This window comes from Enhydra lutris, unplaced genomic scaffold (genome assembly GCF_002288905.1).
Source record: "Enhydra lutris kenyoni isolate GAN:26980312 unplaced genomic scaffold, ASM228890v2 scaffoldscaffold1, whole genome shotgun sequence".
Lineage (NCBI taxonomy): Eukaryota > Metazoa > Chordata > Mammalia > Carnivora > Mustelidae > Enhydra > Enhydra lutris.
Genome location: NW_019154085.1, coordinates 38421131 through 38439199, shown reverse-complemented (window position 1 = coordinate 38439199; position 18069 = coordinate 38421131). Strand labels below are relative to the sequence as shown.

The 18069-nt window shown below is 39.7% G+C and overlaps 1 protein-coding gene across 17 annotated transcripts in view; it reads left to right on the top strand.

Moving 5' to 3' along the window:
* LOC111142430 (thyroid hormone receptor interactor 12) overlaps positions 1-18069 on the top strand; it is a 138158-nt gene that overhangs the window by 71732 nt on the left and 48357 nt on the right. For 15 of the 17 annotated variants that reach the window (XM_022495640.1, XM_022495631.1, XM_022495599.1 and 12 more), the window contains 4 exons: positions 700-836; positions 6646-6729; positions 7776-7871; positions 17689-17837. In XM_022495640.1, coding sequence (XP_022351348.1) covers positions 700-836; positions 6646-6729; positions 7776-7871; positions 17689-17837 — 466 coding nt within the window. The remainder of the gene's footprint in view (positions 1-699; positions 837-6645; positions 6730-7775; positions 7872-17688; positions 17838-18069) is intronic. The other 2 variants (XM_022495607.1, XM_022495694.1) reach the window with 1 other exon arrangement.

Genomic DNA, 18069 nt, shown 5'->3' with positions numbered 1-18069 from the left:
TAATAATTTGGGGAAATCTTTTTTTTTTTTTTTTTACCTGATTTGCTTACTGATTTCTTTATTAAAATAGAAAAGCTCATCATCAGTAAAATATAATTTGCTTTGTGAGAAATAACTGATCATTATTCTTTCCATATTACACTGTGCCTCAGTCCTAAACCAGTTTCTTCTTCAGTGTCGTCTGTATGTGTTTATAAATGTTAAATCTTTAATTTTTTATTCTAAAGGACGGATCTCTTGTTCATTGTTAGGGTAGTTCTTTTGTTGTTTAAGTTATCTGGAACTTAGGTGATAAGAATTTCCCACATCTTTTCCTCCCCCCCCCCCCCCCGCATTGTCAAGCGTAACCTGTATAGTGATCCACTATTTAGCCTGGAAGTGGGGATCTATTTTAAGTGAGTCGAATTCTTTCAGTAGGAATCACTTTTCCATTTAATTGAAGTGCTGAAAAATAATTTCTCCCTTGTAAAGATGACAACAGCTCATAGCACCACAAAAGCATGTATTGTGAATGCAGTGTAACTTGGAAGAATTTTAAATATACAAAGTCTTGGTTGTTACCCATAATGATTTTCTGCAACAATTTCTATGGAAAAAGAAGAAACTGGCTTTGTGCTCCATGCATTGGAGCTTTGTGCTGCATGGACATTGCTCCTGGTCACTGGTAGTGCTGCCTGTGATGGCATCTTTCTGTTGCAGTCGGCGAGGCTCTGGCCTGGGCAAAAGAGGAGCAGCTGAAGCTCGTCGACAGGAGAAAATGGCGGACCCTGAAAGCAGCCAGGAGACCGTGAATTCTTCAGCTGCACGGACAGACGAAACTCCCCAAGGAGCCGCAGGTAGATTGGCATGTCTTAGCCCTAAAATGCATTTATGTATCTTACCGATTTGTTGAGAGATAAATTACCTTGCAGGCATACCCGTTATAAGGCAAGAGAAGAGACAGAGATATACTCGATATTACCATCAGATAAACGTGTTCTCCTTTGTTTTACTTTATAGGTTTGGTTTTTGATGAGTTGGATTCATTTGGTTTTGTTTTTTAATTCTTTTCCAAGTCCAAGTTTGTACTAATTACATTCAGAGGGATTTTAGGAAATAATGTCACTTTCTGTGAAGGTTCTTCTATATCAGTGCGGATATACGATAGTTGCACAATGAAAATTTAAGTTCGTAATAAGAAAGTAAGGATATGGCTTATTGCTTCTTCATACATGTGTATATTTTAATGGAGAATGTTGTAACCCCTAAAAAGTAGTAAGTGTTCTGCTCGAAAGGAACTTTAAGAATGCCATTTATGTTTTTATGGGCTTATTTTTATTCTACTTGATATTTTAGCACAACAAAAATAAGGCTGCTCCCCCACCCATTTCAGCTTTAAAAATGTATCTGTCACCAAGAGGAAAAGAAGGCTAATACTCAAGAAGTTAATTGTCGCCAACAGGTTTTAAAATGTAGCTTGTCCTAAGTATTTCTCTCCAACATTAAGAACAGATGGGAAGATGTTACAGGTCATTACTTCATTATGAGCATGGGTGTGATGAGTCCCTTTTGTCAGAATGATACACATGGCCTTAGGTGTAGATATGTTCTTACTTTAACGGTGCTCTTTCACCTAAGATTGGCTTGTGTGCTAGTTTTCTTTCATGCCTGTGGTGGAGCCTATGCCCTAGTTGGCCAGGAAGGTTCTAGTTTGCCCACCACTGTTCATGTTTTGTGCTGCTTGTCTCAGCGTTCTGTCCAGCTTAACAGTTTTACCCCTGTCTGTCTTGGTTTTGTATGTTAAGTGGCATGGCGAACTTGAACCGTCTCTTCTGGTGGGACGGGACATTTTTCATGCACTTTTTTTTTTTTTTAAAGAATAGTTTTGCGGAAGGGTTAAGTTTGAGGGAAACCACAGCCCATTGCACATACAAATCACTGAAGCTCTTGAGGCCACACAGGCTGTGCTTCTCCGTGTTTTAATGTTTATTTCAAGTCTGCCTATGGAAGTGGGGCAGTTCCCACATGGAGGACAGAAATGGAGCTGCCGAGTGTGTTAAAGTGGACCCATGACAGTGATTATTGGAGCTGGTGTTTGTAGAGTATACACTGCTGCAGACATGGTATTAAGCACTTTACGTATACTCTCTCTTAATGTTCAAAACAAGGTGCTGAGGTGTGACTGCTGTTCTCCTCCTCTTTAGCAATGAGGGAAAACTGAGGCACATAGTGGTTGAGGTTGTGGGAGTGCCCCTGGCTGTGGGACTCTGAAATCCAGATTTTCGAAAAAGAGGGGCGCCTTTCTGATCGCTCTGTCCTTCCGCATCCCACACAGTCCCAGAGTTAATCTCCTATGGTACCACTGACAGGCAGGATGAGGGGCACTGTGTGAAGTTTTGATCCCTGGTGTATTTACATAAGAGGATAAAAGCTTCAGGGGATTAGGTCCATAAGCCTGCCTCATAAATGCTTGTGTTCTTTGTCTTTGAGAGTGGAAGTCGTGCTGTGATCTCAGTATTTTCCACGTTCAGGGGAAAGATACGTGGGCCACGGAGCACTGCTTGGTTTCGCTTTGGAAGCAGGATGCCTTCTAGGTGCTGTGGGCATCCTCTCTGCCAGCCCACTGAAGGAGTGCTGCGGGAAGAAGCAGATTCCTTATTAACTGGGCATGAAGTTCTTCCGTGTGATGTGCTTTTGTTTTTCCATATGTACAATTGGAATTTAAAGAGAAATAAAACCCTCTAGTGTGGAGTATAAACTGATGGTGATAATAACTTAGAGCATCTCTTGGCAAGCATCTGTTCACAGACAGCTCTTAGAGAGTTGATGTAACACTCTATTGGAAACATTTATTTTGAAATAATGTTTTTATTAATTGAAAGAGATTGATTTAATCTCTTCAGTGTTTTTATGGTTGTTTTTTTCCCCAGCGTTATTTATTTTTGGAGATACCATCTTCCTGACCTATTCCAGTGAAATCATTGAAATAAGCTTACTACTTTTTGTGCATGTGGTGTTTAAGCATTGCCCCACCTTCGGCAGACCTGCTCCCATCACCCTGACTTGGCTAGTATTGTTGACACTTAGGAAATTGGTTGATAATGGTGTACCTGTTTGGTCACCTTGAAATCTACTTCTGTTTGGAGCCACTTCCCTCCTTTTTCGTAGAAGAGAGATGCTAGCTCTTGGAGTTGAAAGTAAAGTGCTTGCCACATTTTCCCATGAGTTGGGGGCCTAGTTTTGGACTTTTATCAGAACTGTGTACCTTTTCATAGTGCTGGTAAAGTCTTATAAATACTAGAGACTCTAAAGTGAGAAATCAAGTATTCTTCCTTACACCTGCAAAACAATCAGATGGCAGGGAAAAATAGCCTATGTTCTGACACCTAATTTTGCGCTGAGAATCCTAATTTCACAGGAAACGAATAGGGTGAGTTTTAAAAAAGAAAGCAACCCCAGTTCTGTCAGTTTTTTATCTCCCTAACTACTTTTGTTTAGAATCCCTAAAAATTAGATGTGTCTGTATCACCTGATACCAGGGCCCATGGAAGGCATAATTACATTACTAACAGTTTTTATTTTGGCCTTGCTCAAATGTTTTCATTAACTCCTGAAAAGTCCTGTTACTGATTGCCTTTGGGATCTGGTAAAGGTTCCTGTCCAGTGAATTTGAATTTTATCAGCATTCTAATATTTTATTGTCTTTCTGCATAAGAAGCCTTATTGGTTAAGGTACAAAGATGTGGAGTTCTGTGATAAATTTCTTATGTTCTAACTTAAATATTTTTTCCATAGTTTTAATTCAGCTGTGTATTAGAAACTATCTTGCATGGTGCCCTGAAGATATGCTAAAGACTAGGTGGGGGAGGTAGTGGTTTAAACAACATGATAAAGATTGACACCTCTTAAAAATCTGGCATCAGATTTTCTCTGCTTGATAATCTTAGGTTTATATTTGTGTCGGGACAGGTCTTGTGCAAGCTGCCCAAGGAGGTTTGATGCCTTGACTAAAGAATTTTATCACTGACTCCTGTTGGCTGAGAACACTTCCTTACCTGCGTTACTTTACAAACCAACACTCACAGGCCAGGCTAGTTTGGTTTATCTAATTCTGTAATACTACAGGGAACTATAGTAGACAGATGATTACTGTTCGCCATCAGTGGGCTGGTGAAGGATTTTTTTCTATGGGTTCAGTGACTGATTTCTGTCAAAACAGGCCCTCCAACTCCATGAAAAATCAGAATATCCTTGCCCCTCCTTAAGATGACCCTCTAATACAGAAACTGAAAAAACCCAGCATTACCTTCCCAAGTGAAATTTTGTTTTGCCTTGCTTTGTTTCCTTATAAAAGATGTGGTGCCAGAGCGTACTTTAAAAAAAAAAAAAGTGACTTCATTTGTTAAGGCTTTGTATTTTCTCTGCACATAATTGGAAGAGTTTAAAAGCAAGTTTAAGAGTCACTTTAACAAATTCAGTCATAATTGGAACCTTAATAACAGTATTTGTTTTTTTTTTTTTTAAAGATTTTATTTATTTATTTGTCAGAGAGATAGAGGGAGAGAGAGCAAGCACAGGCAGACAGAATGGCAGGCAGCGGCAGAGGGAGAAGCAGGCTCCCTGATGAGCAAGGAGCCCGATGTGGGACTCGATCCCAGGACGCTGGGATCATGACCCGAGCCGAAGGCAGCTGCTTAACCAACTGAGCCACCCGGGCGTCCCAATAACAGTATTTGTTAACAAGATTTCTGTTTAATGTGAAGAAGCAGCTGTACTAGAATGAAAAATTAGTACTGAAGAATATATTTAGTACTGAAGAATATATTTAAGGGGCCATTAGAGTACAGTATTTGAGTACAACTGATGAAAAGTCAGACCACTGGGGCTCAGATCTCTCATCTGAGTGTAGCCAGTCGACCTTGGGCAAGTAAGTACACTGAAAGTCACAAGGCCTCAGTTACCTCACGAGTGTGAAAAAGCTGAGCAGCCTCCCTGTATGGTCATAAGGAAATAGACACAGCTTGCAGATGGTAAGCATTTCGTGAATGCCGCGTGTAAGTAGCATTCCAGAGTGCAGTTACTCTTTTTTCTTCCCCAGAAGTGTGGATTTTGTTAAACTCTAATATACTTTAATATTAGTATTTCTTGCTAACCTGTGAGTATAAACCAGGGAGCTAACCTTTCCTGTAAAGGGCCAAATAGTTGATGTTTTAGGCTTCCTGCAGGCTCTTTTGGAACTAACGACCCAGCTCAGTAGTTGTAGCTGAAAGCAGCAACAGACAATGTGTAAAACAATGAGTTTGGCTGTGTTTTAAAGAAATGTTATTTTGTTATTGACAAAATGATGTGCCAGATTGAATTTGGCCTGTAGGCCATAGTTGACTGACTCCTGTTTAAGCCATACGTTTTTAATGCAAATTTTTTTTTTAAAAGATTTTATTTATTTATTTGACAGACAGAGATCACAAGTAGGCAGAGAGGCAGGCAGAGAGAGAGAGAAGGGGAAGCAGGCTCCCCGCTGCCCAGAGAGCCCAATGTGGGGCTCGATCCCAGGACCCTGGGATCATGACCTGAGTTGAAGGCAGAGGCTTTAACCCACTGAGCCACCCAGGCGCCCCTTTAATGCAAATTTTTTAAAAATCCCAGTGAAATCGTAGAAAATACTTAAGAGGTTTGAAGAAAATTATTAAGAAAATTTACAGTTGGTGGCTCGTATATTAGCATCTCTTCAGAAAAGCTCTGTAAATTCACATCCATTATCCATGTACTTTTAACAATAAAAAATGTTCTGGGCTGATCTTCTGTCAGGGCTTAGGGTATTGTGGGTAAGGTTGTCATACACAGGTTAGTTGTACAGAATAAATGCTTAAAGACTCAACGGACACTGAGGGGAGGAACAGCAAAACCGCTGGTTTTAGAGGAATATAGTTTCATCTGGTCAGGTTCATAATAGAATCAGCCTCTCTTTGCTTAGGCTGAATTACTGCTCAAGTTAGCTTTTTGGGTAGTAGAATCCTTCTAAATCTGAACTCTTTTTTCTGCACTGGTTTTGACATCCTAATTGTCCTCTATTTTGTCCTAAACTGCTTTGCTGTTGGTCGTGACGTGTATCTTCCATATTTTACCCTGGAAATAAGAAGGGTATCATCTGTATGCTCTTAGAGAAAACGTCCGAGTGATTGTTGTCAGGACTGCAGCCGAGAAGTAAGGCCGACTGAAGAAGACACACGTCTGCTTGGAACGTTGCCCCCAGATGTCAGTTTTGCTTTCTGTTCCGATTGTGACTAATTCCCCATCTATTCAACCTCATGGTGGTTTTAGCAGTGTGATCTTCATGGACTTGTGGTACATGATTTCAGGACAAACAATTTAGGAATAGTTTCAGAGGCATGAGGAATCTGTCAGAGCCGTGTATGGAAGGAATGTAAAGCTTGTATTTTTTTGCTTGTTGAACTCTAAGATAGTTGAGCCATCCTTTCGCTCATCGAAGCTACAGGGCGAAATCTCCAGCAGCTGAGCGTGCGACGGGGAGACACATTTAATTGCTGCTTTTGTTGGTGTGGTCTGTAAAACTCTGCTCTTTCTTTCTCTTAAGGTGAACCGGACATAATGAGTTTGAATGTTCCTCTCCTAACCCTCACCTTGTTTTCTCCCCCCCTTTTGAAGCCTCTAGTTCTGTTGCAGGGGCTGTGGGCATGACCACCTCTGGGGAGAGTGAATCCGATGATTCCGAGATGGGACGATTACAAGGTAAAGACAGTTAATGAGCCTGTAAGAAACCATTATCACAGGCTGCCTGTGACTTCTGTTCTTTGTTAAAATTAATTCAGATAAGCTCATTGAAACATAATCTAGCAATGCCTGTACTTAAACTTATTTGTGATGATTTGGATTTGGAAGATGATCTGGCTCCCTATATTTACTGTTTAGACAAAATCTGATAATATATGTGTTTTTTGGTTTTAAAATGTTCTCCCTTACGGTTTTGCTTGTATAGTTGGTAAGGACTTAGGAAGGTCTTGAAAAGGGGATAGCTTAAAATGTCATCCTCTGGTATCCGCTAACGGTAATGCGTCCGGGTGTGCTTTTGCTGTATTCTTTTGTGTTCTTGGTCACCTATTTTAAAATGAATGTAAGTGTATACCTAAACACCAGGTATTTTAATGATGTGCTTTTAAAAAAGCAGCCTTATGTGTATGCTCTTTACAAATGGGTGGTGGAGGATGTGTATTTTTATTGTGTTCACACAGTTGGTTTGTATGATAGATCCCCAGTGTGAGGCTTCTGAGGAACATTATTTAGAAAGCACTTTCACATTGCTTTTAAGTTCCTAAAGTAACTTATAGCAGTCTCTTTTCAACTAGAAGTCTTGTGAACACATTTTTTTCTCACCTATTGGACCTGATAAAAAATAATTTTTCCATATGCTTTTTAGAAGATCTCATGACCAGTATCAGTTGGAAAGCAACAAGGGTGCTTAACCTATAATTTCTTCAAAGTAAATACTTACTCTGGGTTTTTCTTTGATCATTTGAGACAGTCCCCGCTGGCACTGATACTTAGTATCTCCATAAAACCTTAAGATACCTTCAAACTAGCACTTGGGTGTTGTAATTTATATTAATTAATATCTAAGAGTGGCCTGAAAAGTTTGATGTAGTTTCTCTTAAAAAAAAAGGGGGGGGGGGCGGGGGAAGTAACATTATGTGTGAGGTGAATCAATTGCTTGAAATTTTTATGTAATATCAACTGCATTTACAATTCAACTATTCCTCATGCCTTTCTTTTTTCTTTAGCTTTGTTAGAGGCCAGGGGTCTTCCTCCTCATCTCTTTGGCCCTCTCGGTCCCCGGATGTCACAACTTTTCCATAGAACAATTGGAAGTGGAGCTAGTAAGTGAATACTCTTAAATTTGCCCTCCCCCAAAACCTCTAATAATTAGGTGAGTGCTGTTTTTGCTGTTTATCTATTGCTGTAAGGAGGCTTTCATATAAGGAGGTTTTCATGAACTTAAAACTTTTAAAAAATAGGGTTTGTGCTCATTCTTGCCTTTAAACGCAGTGACTCTAGGTTCTTCTGTACTTTTATTTTTGATTACTGGATTTGAGTCATTGGCAAATCATCCAGAGTTATGGCAAGATTGAATCTTTGTTTAACTCCAGCATAGTAAAGAATCTCAGATGATTACATTGATTATATTATAGCATCTGATTGCATGATTTGCATAGATTTGAATCTTGATTTTTGTGTGGCATAATAAAATTTAATCCGTAAGACAGTCAATTGTAGAGTGAGCCGGAGAGAAAAGATTTCTCAGCAGAATTACCAGTCGCTAGACTCATTTAATCAAATTAACATATTATAATCCAGAGATCTTGTCATATATGGTAGACAAAACACTGACTCTTGAAGTGGCAGTTTGTATCAGGAATAACTTCTGCATAATTACAAATCCGGTTAAATTCTTTCTGGTATAGAATACTATCTTTAGCTTCCTTAAGCAGAATTTACATTTAAGCAGTTTTTTTTTAATAACTTCATTCATTGATAATGTTTCCAAAGAATCAGCTGGCTATTTTTAGACTTTAGTTATGATTAATTTCAACACTTCTAAAGTGTTAACTGAAGTTTATTGACTCTGACCTCACTGATATGTGCTAATATAATTTTCCATCAAATAGTCCAAGTTGTTGTTCTTGTTTTTTAATGTGTGGACATATGCTCACATATATGTATTTATGCTTAAGTCCCTTTCAAGTTTCTGGCCTTAGCATTTGACAGGAAATTTAAGAAGCAGTTGGTATTTTTGGTTTGGTTTGGTTTAGTTTTTGCTGCCGTGACACTCAGCTCTCAGATAACGTACCCTGTTGGAAAGTTCTCATGAACCCTTAAAGGAGGATTCTTACTTAGTGTCATTTATTAGATACTGGGATTGTCCTGAGTCATGAACAGGATAGTTTCCCACATGGAGCTTCCATGCTAGAGATTGACCCTGGCAATAAAAAGACTGTTCTTCAGCAGAAAAATTTCAGTTAGTGCTAATGCAGTGGAGGAAAACAAAGTGAGGATGTAGGTTGGCTGATGAGCAGGGGGTATACTTAGGCTGGTTAGAGTAACCTTTTCTGAGGCAGGGTGAATTCATGGATACCTAAATGAAGTGAGGAAACCAACCCTATACAGGTCTGAGGGAAGGGGAAGTGCACCACCAGAGGTGGGAATTAGCTTGGCATGTTGGAGAAAAAGCAAGAGGGGCCTGTGGAAAGGGTGAAGTTGTAGAAGACGAGATCTGAGAAGGGTAGATAGTCACTAGGTCATGTAGGGCCTGACAGGCCCGCAGCAAGTATGGGATTTAACCAATAATGGAACTCAGGAACCATTGAAGGATTAAGAAAAGGACAATGGCATGATATGTTTTATGAAAAAGATAAGATATATGCAAAAGTTGAGAGAATAGTAGTAGAATAACCTCCACGAACCCATCAATAATTATTAATCCTCAGCAATTATTGTTTCAGTTAATATCCTCAGTCATTCTCCCCACTCCCAAGATTGTTTTTAAGGCAGTCCTATACGTCATTTCATTTGCATGTCATTGAATTTGTAGCTATAAGGACAAAAATTTTTAAATTTTAGACAGTACCATGGTTAAGAGGAATCCTTACTTTTACTAGTTGCCTGTTTAGAGTGCAAATGTTCTAGGCCTCTCATAAATCCATTTATAATTTTTGCTTATTTAAATCAGGATCAAAATATCTGTACATAGCCATCGGTTAATACATTTCTTAAGTTCGTGTGTGTGTGTGTGTGTGTGTGTGTGTGTGTGTGTGTGTGTGTGTGTCTGTCCCTTGAGAGAAATTTGATTCACATATTTTACCACTTCATTTATTTCTTGGAGAAGGCTGGGAAAAAAACTTCTTGAGAGTATTAACATTAGGGGTACCTGGGTGGCTGAGTCAGTTAACCATCTGCCTTCTGCTCAGGTCATGATCCCAGGGTCCTGGGATTGAGCCCTGCATCAGTATCCCTGCTCAGTTGGGAGTCTGCTTCTCTCTCTGCCTCTCCCCGCCTCTCCCCACAGCTTGTGCTCTCTCTCTTATTCACTCTCTCAAATAAATAATTTTTTTTTAAAAAAAGAGTATTAAAATCATCAATATCAAATTCATATTAAGGGTTGACCATTGCATATGAAATTAATGTGAGCCATAGAATAAAACCAGAGTAGAAAAAGTGCCCCCCCCCCCCCCCGCCAAAGGATCCAGTTCAGTGATGCCTACTGCATAGCCAGTCTTTGTCTTTACCCTTTGTCTTTACACATTTAATAATGTAGCTCAAGATAATGCCCATTAAAACACAGGACCACCCCTCCCCCCGATGACCATTATCATACCTGAAAAATAAAGTGGTAATTTCTTTAGTAATTGTCCAGTAAGTCCAATGAGCATCAAGTTTCCTTCTCTCAAATAGTATAAGTGTGCTTCTTTATAAACTGGTGGTTGGATCTAGAGGCTTTTTCAGATTCAAGTTTTATTCTTTATTTCCTTGGTGGGGAAAGACTAAGCAAAAGTGGTAGTATGTTCTAATACTTAGGAGGCACATAAAGTCTGATTGTCTCTTAAGCCATCAAAACTCAGTGCCTAGGTGACAGGGATTATAAAATGATAGTAATTCACATCTAATGAGCAGAATTTATACATTAGAAGTAAAAGAGGTAATTTAGTAGAAATATATTAAGAATATCTTCCTTCTATTTTGTTACACAGGAGAATAACCGGTATAGGAAAACAGATTTCTCCCCATACCAGTTTGGAGAAGAGTTGGTTTTTGCATTCTCCAAAGTGCCATTATTGTTGTTTTTAAATATCACTTTCAAGTGGAAACATTTCAGTGATTTTTTTTTTGATGATTAAATTGTCCTGTCATTGGATAATGGCATCTTTTGGGAGGTGGCTTCTCAGTCTTTCTGATATGATCCCTAGCAGTTTTTTGTGACTTCCTTTCTGATACGTCAGGCTCAAAACCTCCACCTCAGATACCTGAAACCAGGGATTTTCTCAGAGAACACCCTGGTTTCTTTTATATGAGATAGTATTTAGAGCTCCTAGTCTGGGGCGGAGGTCTGCTCATTGCTACTGTGGTGGTTTCTTTTCTTTTTTTTTAAGATTTTATTTATTTGAGGGGGGAGGGGAGAGCACTAGTGCGCTAGCTGGGAGAGGGTAAGGGAGAAAGAATCCGAAGCCAACTCTGCTGAGGCAGTGATGCGGGGCTCAATTCTAAGACCTCGATAAAACGACCTGAGTCAAAACCACAAGTCTGGACGGATAACCGACTGAGCCACCCAGGTGGCCCTGAGGTGATCATTGTTATTAGGTACGTGTAATGAACAAACCTAGGAAATAATTGTATTTTATCTTTTTTTTCCTTTTCTTCTCTCTTTTTTTTTTCATTTATCTATCTACAGACAGAGATCAGAAGCAGGCAGAGAGGGGGTGGGGGAAGCAGGCTCCCCGCCGAGCAGGGAGCCCGATGCGGGGCTCCATCCCAGGACCCTGAGATCATGACCTGAGCCGAAGGCAGCGGCTTAACCCACTGAGCCACCCAGGCACCCCTGTATTTTATCTTTTAAAATAAAATCATGAGTTTCCACTTTCAATGTTAATTCAAATTTAGGACTGGGAGGTTTTTATCTACCTTTATTTTGTATCTTCTTTCTCCCAAGCCGGAAGTTTCAGTTCCCAAAGATAGTAACATGGTCACTTACTTGCTTTCTCCTACAATACAAAATTCTAGCTTAACACTGAAAGTAATATTATTGAGAGTTTTAATTTTTCAAGTTTTTGTTGTTGGCTGTTCTTGGGGACTCATTCTGTGGTCAAGTTTTGGTATTTTAAAGTCTCTTGAAATGATTCCTTCTCTTCATTCAGGCCTCCAAGTTGATTTGGTTCATTTGCTTGATTTGCTTTTAATTTCTAGAGGTTGCTTTTATTTTTTTATTTTTTATTTTTTTAAGATTTTATTTATTTATTTGACAGAGAGAGATCACAAGTAGACAGAGAGGCAGGCAGAGAGAGAGAGAGAGGGAAGCAGGCTCCCCGCTGAGCAGAGAGCCCGATGTGGGACTCGATCCCAGGACCCTGAGATCATGACCTGAGCCGAAGGCAGCGGCTCAACCCACTGAGCCACCCAGGCGCCCTAGAGGTTGCTTTTAAATTTTAACTTCAATTTTATCCTTATAGGATATTTACATGGTGTAGAAAGTCTGATCTACAAATAAGGTTTATTTAGGGAAGTCTTAGCTTCTTTTGCTATTCCCTTTACCCTGCTTCTTCCTCCCACACAAATAGCCTTTGTTAATTTTATGGCTTGTCCTTCTGTTATTTACTTAAAACAAAAACAAATTCATATTATCTGCTTCACACTTCCTTTTTAAGATAGGAGGAGTAAGCGTTATACACTTTAGATTGCCTTTAACAGTATTTTGGTGATCCCCTTCCTGTAGCTGCTACACATGGAGAGAGGAGATTCCGGATTCCTTTTTGTAGAGCTGCCTTGGTGCTCTGCTGTGGGGATGCATGGCTTTTTTATCATGTCTCCTCTTGGACATTCAGGTTATTTCCAGTCTTCATTGTGTTTCAGTCAAACACCGCTTTCTTATTTCTTCCTGCATTATGTTTAGGGTAGATTGTTGTAAATCAGCCTTATTGGAGGCATACCATTTTGCATTTCTTCCATCATGTGTAACGAACAGTATGGCGTCATTTTTTTTCTTCTTACTTATTTGGCAGAAAGAGGGAGAGGAAGCATAAGCAGGGGGAGTGGCTGAGGGAGAAGCAGGTTCCCCACCAAGCAGGGAGCCCAACATGGGGCTCGATCCCCTAGGATCAGGAGTCCAAGGCACATGCTTAACTGACTGATGCACTGAGGCACCCTTTTTGCCAGTTTTTGTCTTCTGCTAACTTTTTAGTTCTGTATCCCTGTAGATGTCTGTTAGAGTTTACTGTAGAGATTTTAATGCATGTCCTTGGTTTGTTATAGCCTACCTTATATTAATACTTTATTACATCCTAATTAGTGTTAAGAACTGAACAGTAGTTTCACTCTTTTTACCTCCTGACATTCTTTGTGCTCTTGATTTTTTTTTTTTTTTTTAAGATTTTACTTATTTATATGACAGGCAGAGAGACATGCAGAGAGAAAGAGAGGAAGGGAAGCAGGCTCCCTGCTGAGGAGAGAGTCTGATGTGGGCCTCTATCCCAGAACCCTGAGACCATGACCTGAGCCGAAGGCAGAGGCTTTAACCCACTGGGCCACCCAGGTGCCCCTGTGCTCTTGTTTTAATTTGTCTTACTTACACATGTGTTATAAACACAATAAGACCTAGTTGTTGTTTTAGATTATCCATATTCTGTATTCCTTTGTCCACATACACATCCCATTTTCAGTGTTCTTAATTCCTTCCTGCAGTTTCTCTCCTAATCAGGGCTGTTTCCTTTCTCTTCAGAAGAACTTCTATTTTCGTGTGGTAAATGAGTACTAGTAATTTTTCTTTGCTTTTGAGAAGCCCTTGATTTGCCTTAATTTTGAGAAGATATTTTTCCCAGGTATAAAATTCTCATTTTAGCACTTTGTGATGTCTTCTGTTTCAAAGTCTTAACTGGTGGGGCGCCTCGGTGGCTCATGGGTTAAAGCCTCTGCCTTCTGCTCAGGTCATGATCCCAGGGTCCTGGGATCGAGCCCCACATCAGGCTCTCTGCTCAACAGTGGGCCTGCTTCTCCCTTTCTCTCTACCTGCCTCTCTGCCTGCTTGTGATCTCTGTCTGTCAAATAAATAAATAAAATCGTTTAAAAAAAATTACAAAAGTCTTACTGGTGCCCTTTCAAGGCAGTGTCTTTTTTTTCCTCTGACTTCTTTTAAGATTTGCTTTTTGGGGGCTGCCTGGGTGGCTCAGTTGGTTAAGAGTCCCAACTCTTGAACTTGGCACTCAGGTCACACAGGGCTTGATCCCAGGCATTTGACTGACTGGACCACCCAGCCGCCCCTCTGTCTTGATTTTCCTGCTTCTTCATACATCTAGTAGTTGTTTATGTGCTAGTCATTTTGTATAAAAGAACTGAAGCCACTCCAGATAACACTTTCCATTGTAAAGTTGTTTCCCCCTTTTTTGTATTGAAACAAAGGGTTAGGAGCTGATTATTTTGTTCTGGTCAGGCATTAGCTTGTTTAAATGAGAATGAGTTTTGTGTGACTCATTTCACCTGTGGCTCATCCCTCTTTGTGCCTTGTGATCCCCCTAGGGTTTTGAGACAAAGCAGGAAACACTTTTTTTTTTAAGATTTTATTTATTTATTTGACAGAGATCACAAGTAGGCAAAGAGAGAGGAAGGGAAGCAGGCTCCCTGCTGAGCAGAGAGGCCGATGCGGGGCTCGATCCCAGGACCCTGGGATCATGACCTGGGCCGAAGGCAGAGGCTTTAACCCACTGAGCCACCCAGGTGCCCCCCCTAGGGTTTTGATTGAGACCCTTGAAAGTCTCTGTCTACTTAGACTTGATTCATTATGCAGTTTGAAAATGTCACAGATGTCTTGGGGGTAGAACCCAAGTGGCTGTGTATGTTTGAGGCAGGCCTCCTCCCTCTGTAGGACCTTTGTCTTCTGAGCACCATGAGACTTAACAAGGTTTTGTTCTGTCTTACAAAAACTTCTGATTCAGCCCCAGCCATATTCACAGCTTCAGAACTGGGCCGATGTCCGGTGGGACCAGTTCAGTCAGAAACAGCATCTTGGGGCGCCTGGGTGGCTCAGTGGGTTAAAGCTTCTGCCCTCGGCTCAGGTCATGATCCCAGGGTTCTGGGATCGTGCCCTCATTGGACTCTGCTTGGCGGGGAGCCTGCTTCCCTTCCTCTCTCTCTGCCTGTCTTTCTGCCTACTTGTGATCTCTGTCTGTCAAATAAATAAATAAAATCTTAAAAAAAAAAAAAAAAACAACGAAAAAGAAAAGCAGCATCTTCCTGTGACTCCCTGAAATGCTCTGGGTTCTCTCCCCCATTCAGTTCAGCAGTTGGCACACTCCTGCCCAAGGGCCAAATTCAGCCTCCTGCTTGGTTTTATAGAGCCTGTGAACTAAAAGTGATTTTTACATTTTTAAATGGCTGAAAAAAATTTAAGAGTAATATTTTGTGAGATGTGAAAATTAAATGAAATTCAAATTGAAGTGTTTATTAATAGTTTTATTGGAATACAGCCACGCTTAACTTGTTTTATGTATTGTCTCTTCTGCTTTTGTGCCGGGGTTGAGTAGTCGAAAGCAACAGAGCCTATGGCTTGCAAAGCCCAAAATACTTACGGCTCTTTATAAAAAATGTTTGTCTACCTTGATCTGTGATAGTGCTTCTCAAACTATGGTCTGTGGCTTGCCTGGGGTTCCTGAAACCCTAATATTAAAGCCATTGGTCAAAAGTCTAGTAATAATTGGTAAGGTTTTTCCTTTTCTACATGGCTGTTTGAATTTTGTTGATGTTGCAAAAGCTGTGATGTGTAAAACTGTTAGTACGTTTTTGAGAGAATCAAAGCAGTGGTTCCAGGTTGCGCTAGTAGCCGTTATATTCTTCAGTGCCAAGTGCTACTAGTCAAAATAATTCCAGTTTTATGTAAGGATGCCCTTGCTAAACAAAGTTACTAATTTTACTGTCTTTACCAGTAAGTACATGTCTTTTTAGTAGTCCTTGTGAAAAAGCTGGACCTGAGTTTCACGCATTCTTCACCTCGAATAATGTTGCCACAGATTGAGAGTAGCTGCAGCGGTGGTCATACTGCTGTTTTATTTAATAAAGCTTGACATTGAAACAATTTACAACAAAAGAATTATAACGCTGCTCATCACTGACTTTTTCTGATTTAGAAAATACGGTTTTCACAAAACTTTGTTTATATTAGTATATAATGAATTAATAAGTATTTAAGTTTTTTCTCTCTTAATTCCAGACACATTTGTAAATAAATACAAGTTAGATATAAGCCACATAGACAAAGATGCTTTGGGGCTCCTGTGGTTTTTTTGTGTTTTTTTTGCCTCCCGTGGTTCTAAAACCAAAATTGATCAGAACATAAATTACGGCTTTTGCTTCTTATTGTCATTTTCAGTTGGTTTAAGGTTCTGTGGTATCTTATGACCATGCTAACATGATCCGTGTCCTAGAATTGCCAGCTTCCATGTTTATAAAACACCCAGTGGATATGTTAGTTTTTCCTGTTTTGGGTCGTTGTGCTAGTAGGATATATGAACTGTTTCATCCTTGGAAAGCAGATCTAGAAGCAACTGAGGATTCTTCTGTTTTCAAGAGTTTATGGTCCCTTCATTTGTTTTGCCTTTCATTTCAGTGCAAAAATGATAGGCCTGCTCTAAGTGGAACTCCTGTTTAGTTTGAACATTTTAAAGATGGCAGCCATCTGAACTTGATGTTCTTGCAATATATTTTTGGGTAGATTCTTCATTATGGTAAAGGTGGGTAGGCAGTAATAGTTATATGCAATTCGTTCACCATAGTCTTAAATCTTGCAAGGATCACCATGTGTCCCCTTTAAAAGGCTATGCTTTTAGGAAGATCACTATAACTTAATTGAAATAAAAATACTTTGGTTTCATACGAATTCCGCATTCATTGACAGTTTCTACATATTTGACATTTCTGAGCTGTTTCTCTAATGACTTGGAGAGGACAAATCCCTTACGCTGACAAGAACCTGTGAAGGTGTAGGAAGAGAAAGGGCTTGAAATTAGCATTAGCTATAATTTGGTGAACATTAATTATGGTTTCAGATAGGAAGGTGTTCATGAAAATTTGAAACACTTTTGAGGCCTTTATTTTTGAGTATGTTACCTGGATCACTGAGCACAGTCTATCCCTGTGGGAGTTGAATCTTAGTGTTTTTCAGTTCTTTGGGCCTTAAAAGTGGAAATCTTATGCAAAGGGAATGAGAGGAGGTGAAAAAGCCAGTCTTTTGCTGTTTTTAGAAATACTGCATTCTAGGGGTGCCTGAGTGACTCAGTGGTTTAAGCCTCTGCCTTTGGCTCAGGTCATCGTCTCAGGGTCCTAGGATCAAGCCCCACATCAGTCATATTCTCTGGTCGGCGGGGAGTCTGCTCTCTCTGACAAATAAATAAATAAAATCTTTAAAAAAAAAACAAACCTGCATTCTCTCCACTCTCTTCTTTAGGTACATTGCTCTGTTTATCTTTATTTTCTTGCCCTTCCACTATTACCAGGATTCCATTTATTCTGAGCAGGACTTCAGGAGTATGTGGATTTTCGTTGAAGGCTGGCCATCACTTTTTAACAGGAGGTTATTCCTGCAGAAGGCTTTTGCTTAGTCTATATGTAAAAGGCACTCTGTCAGAGGTAACAATTCGTATTAGTCTTACGGATATCTTTTTGTTTTAGCTAATAAGAGCCAATCCACTTGTTTCATTTTAAAAGAAAAATTAAATGACAAAAATCTATAAATACTGTGAGATCACTCTAAGTTAAGATAAATTCAACCAATTTAATTGTGTCTTGAATTGTATCAGCAGCCTGTCTTAGCCCTAGTATAGACTTAGCCTTTCACTGGGATCGAAAGATAAGCAGCCTACTGCCACGTAGAGTCACACCTTATACCTACTAATAATTTCCTTAAATGTTTAAAAGTAATGATTTTTTTCCTTCCCTGTGAAGGCTCCAAGGCCCAACAGCTTCTGCAAGGACTGCAAGCAAGTGATGAAAGCCAGCAGCTCCAGGCAGTTATCGAAATGTGTCAGCTATTGGTTATGGGAAATGAGGAGACGCTGGGAGGGTTTCCTGTCAAGAGTGTCGTTCCAGCTTTGGTAAGAGAGTTTGCCCCTCATTTTATCTCAGTTCTCTGAACGGTGCTGAGGCATGATTATTTACACGGTTTGAATTAAGAGATGGTAGAGTATGGCTTTGTGCTTTTACTTCATGCTTCTAGATCTTGGCAGTGATCACTAATAATGAATTTGTAATTTTCTAAACTCCTACTTCTTGATACTTAAAATGACTGGTTTTATTTTATTATTATTTTTTTAATTTTTAAATATT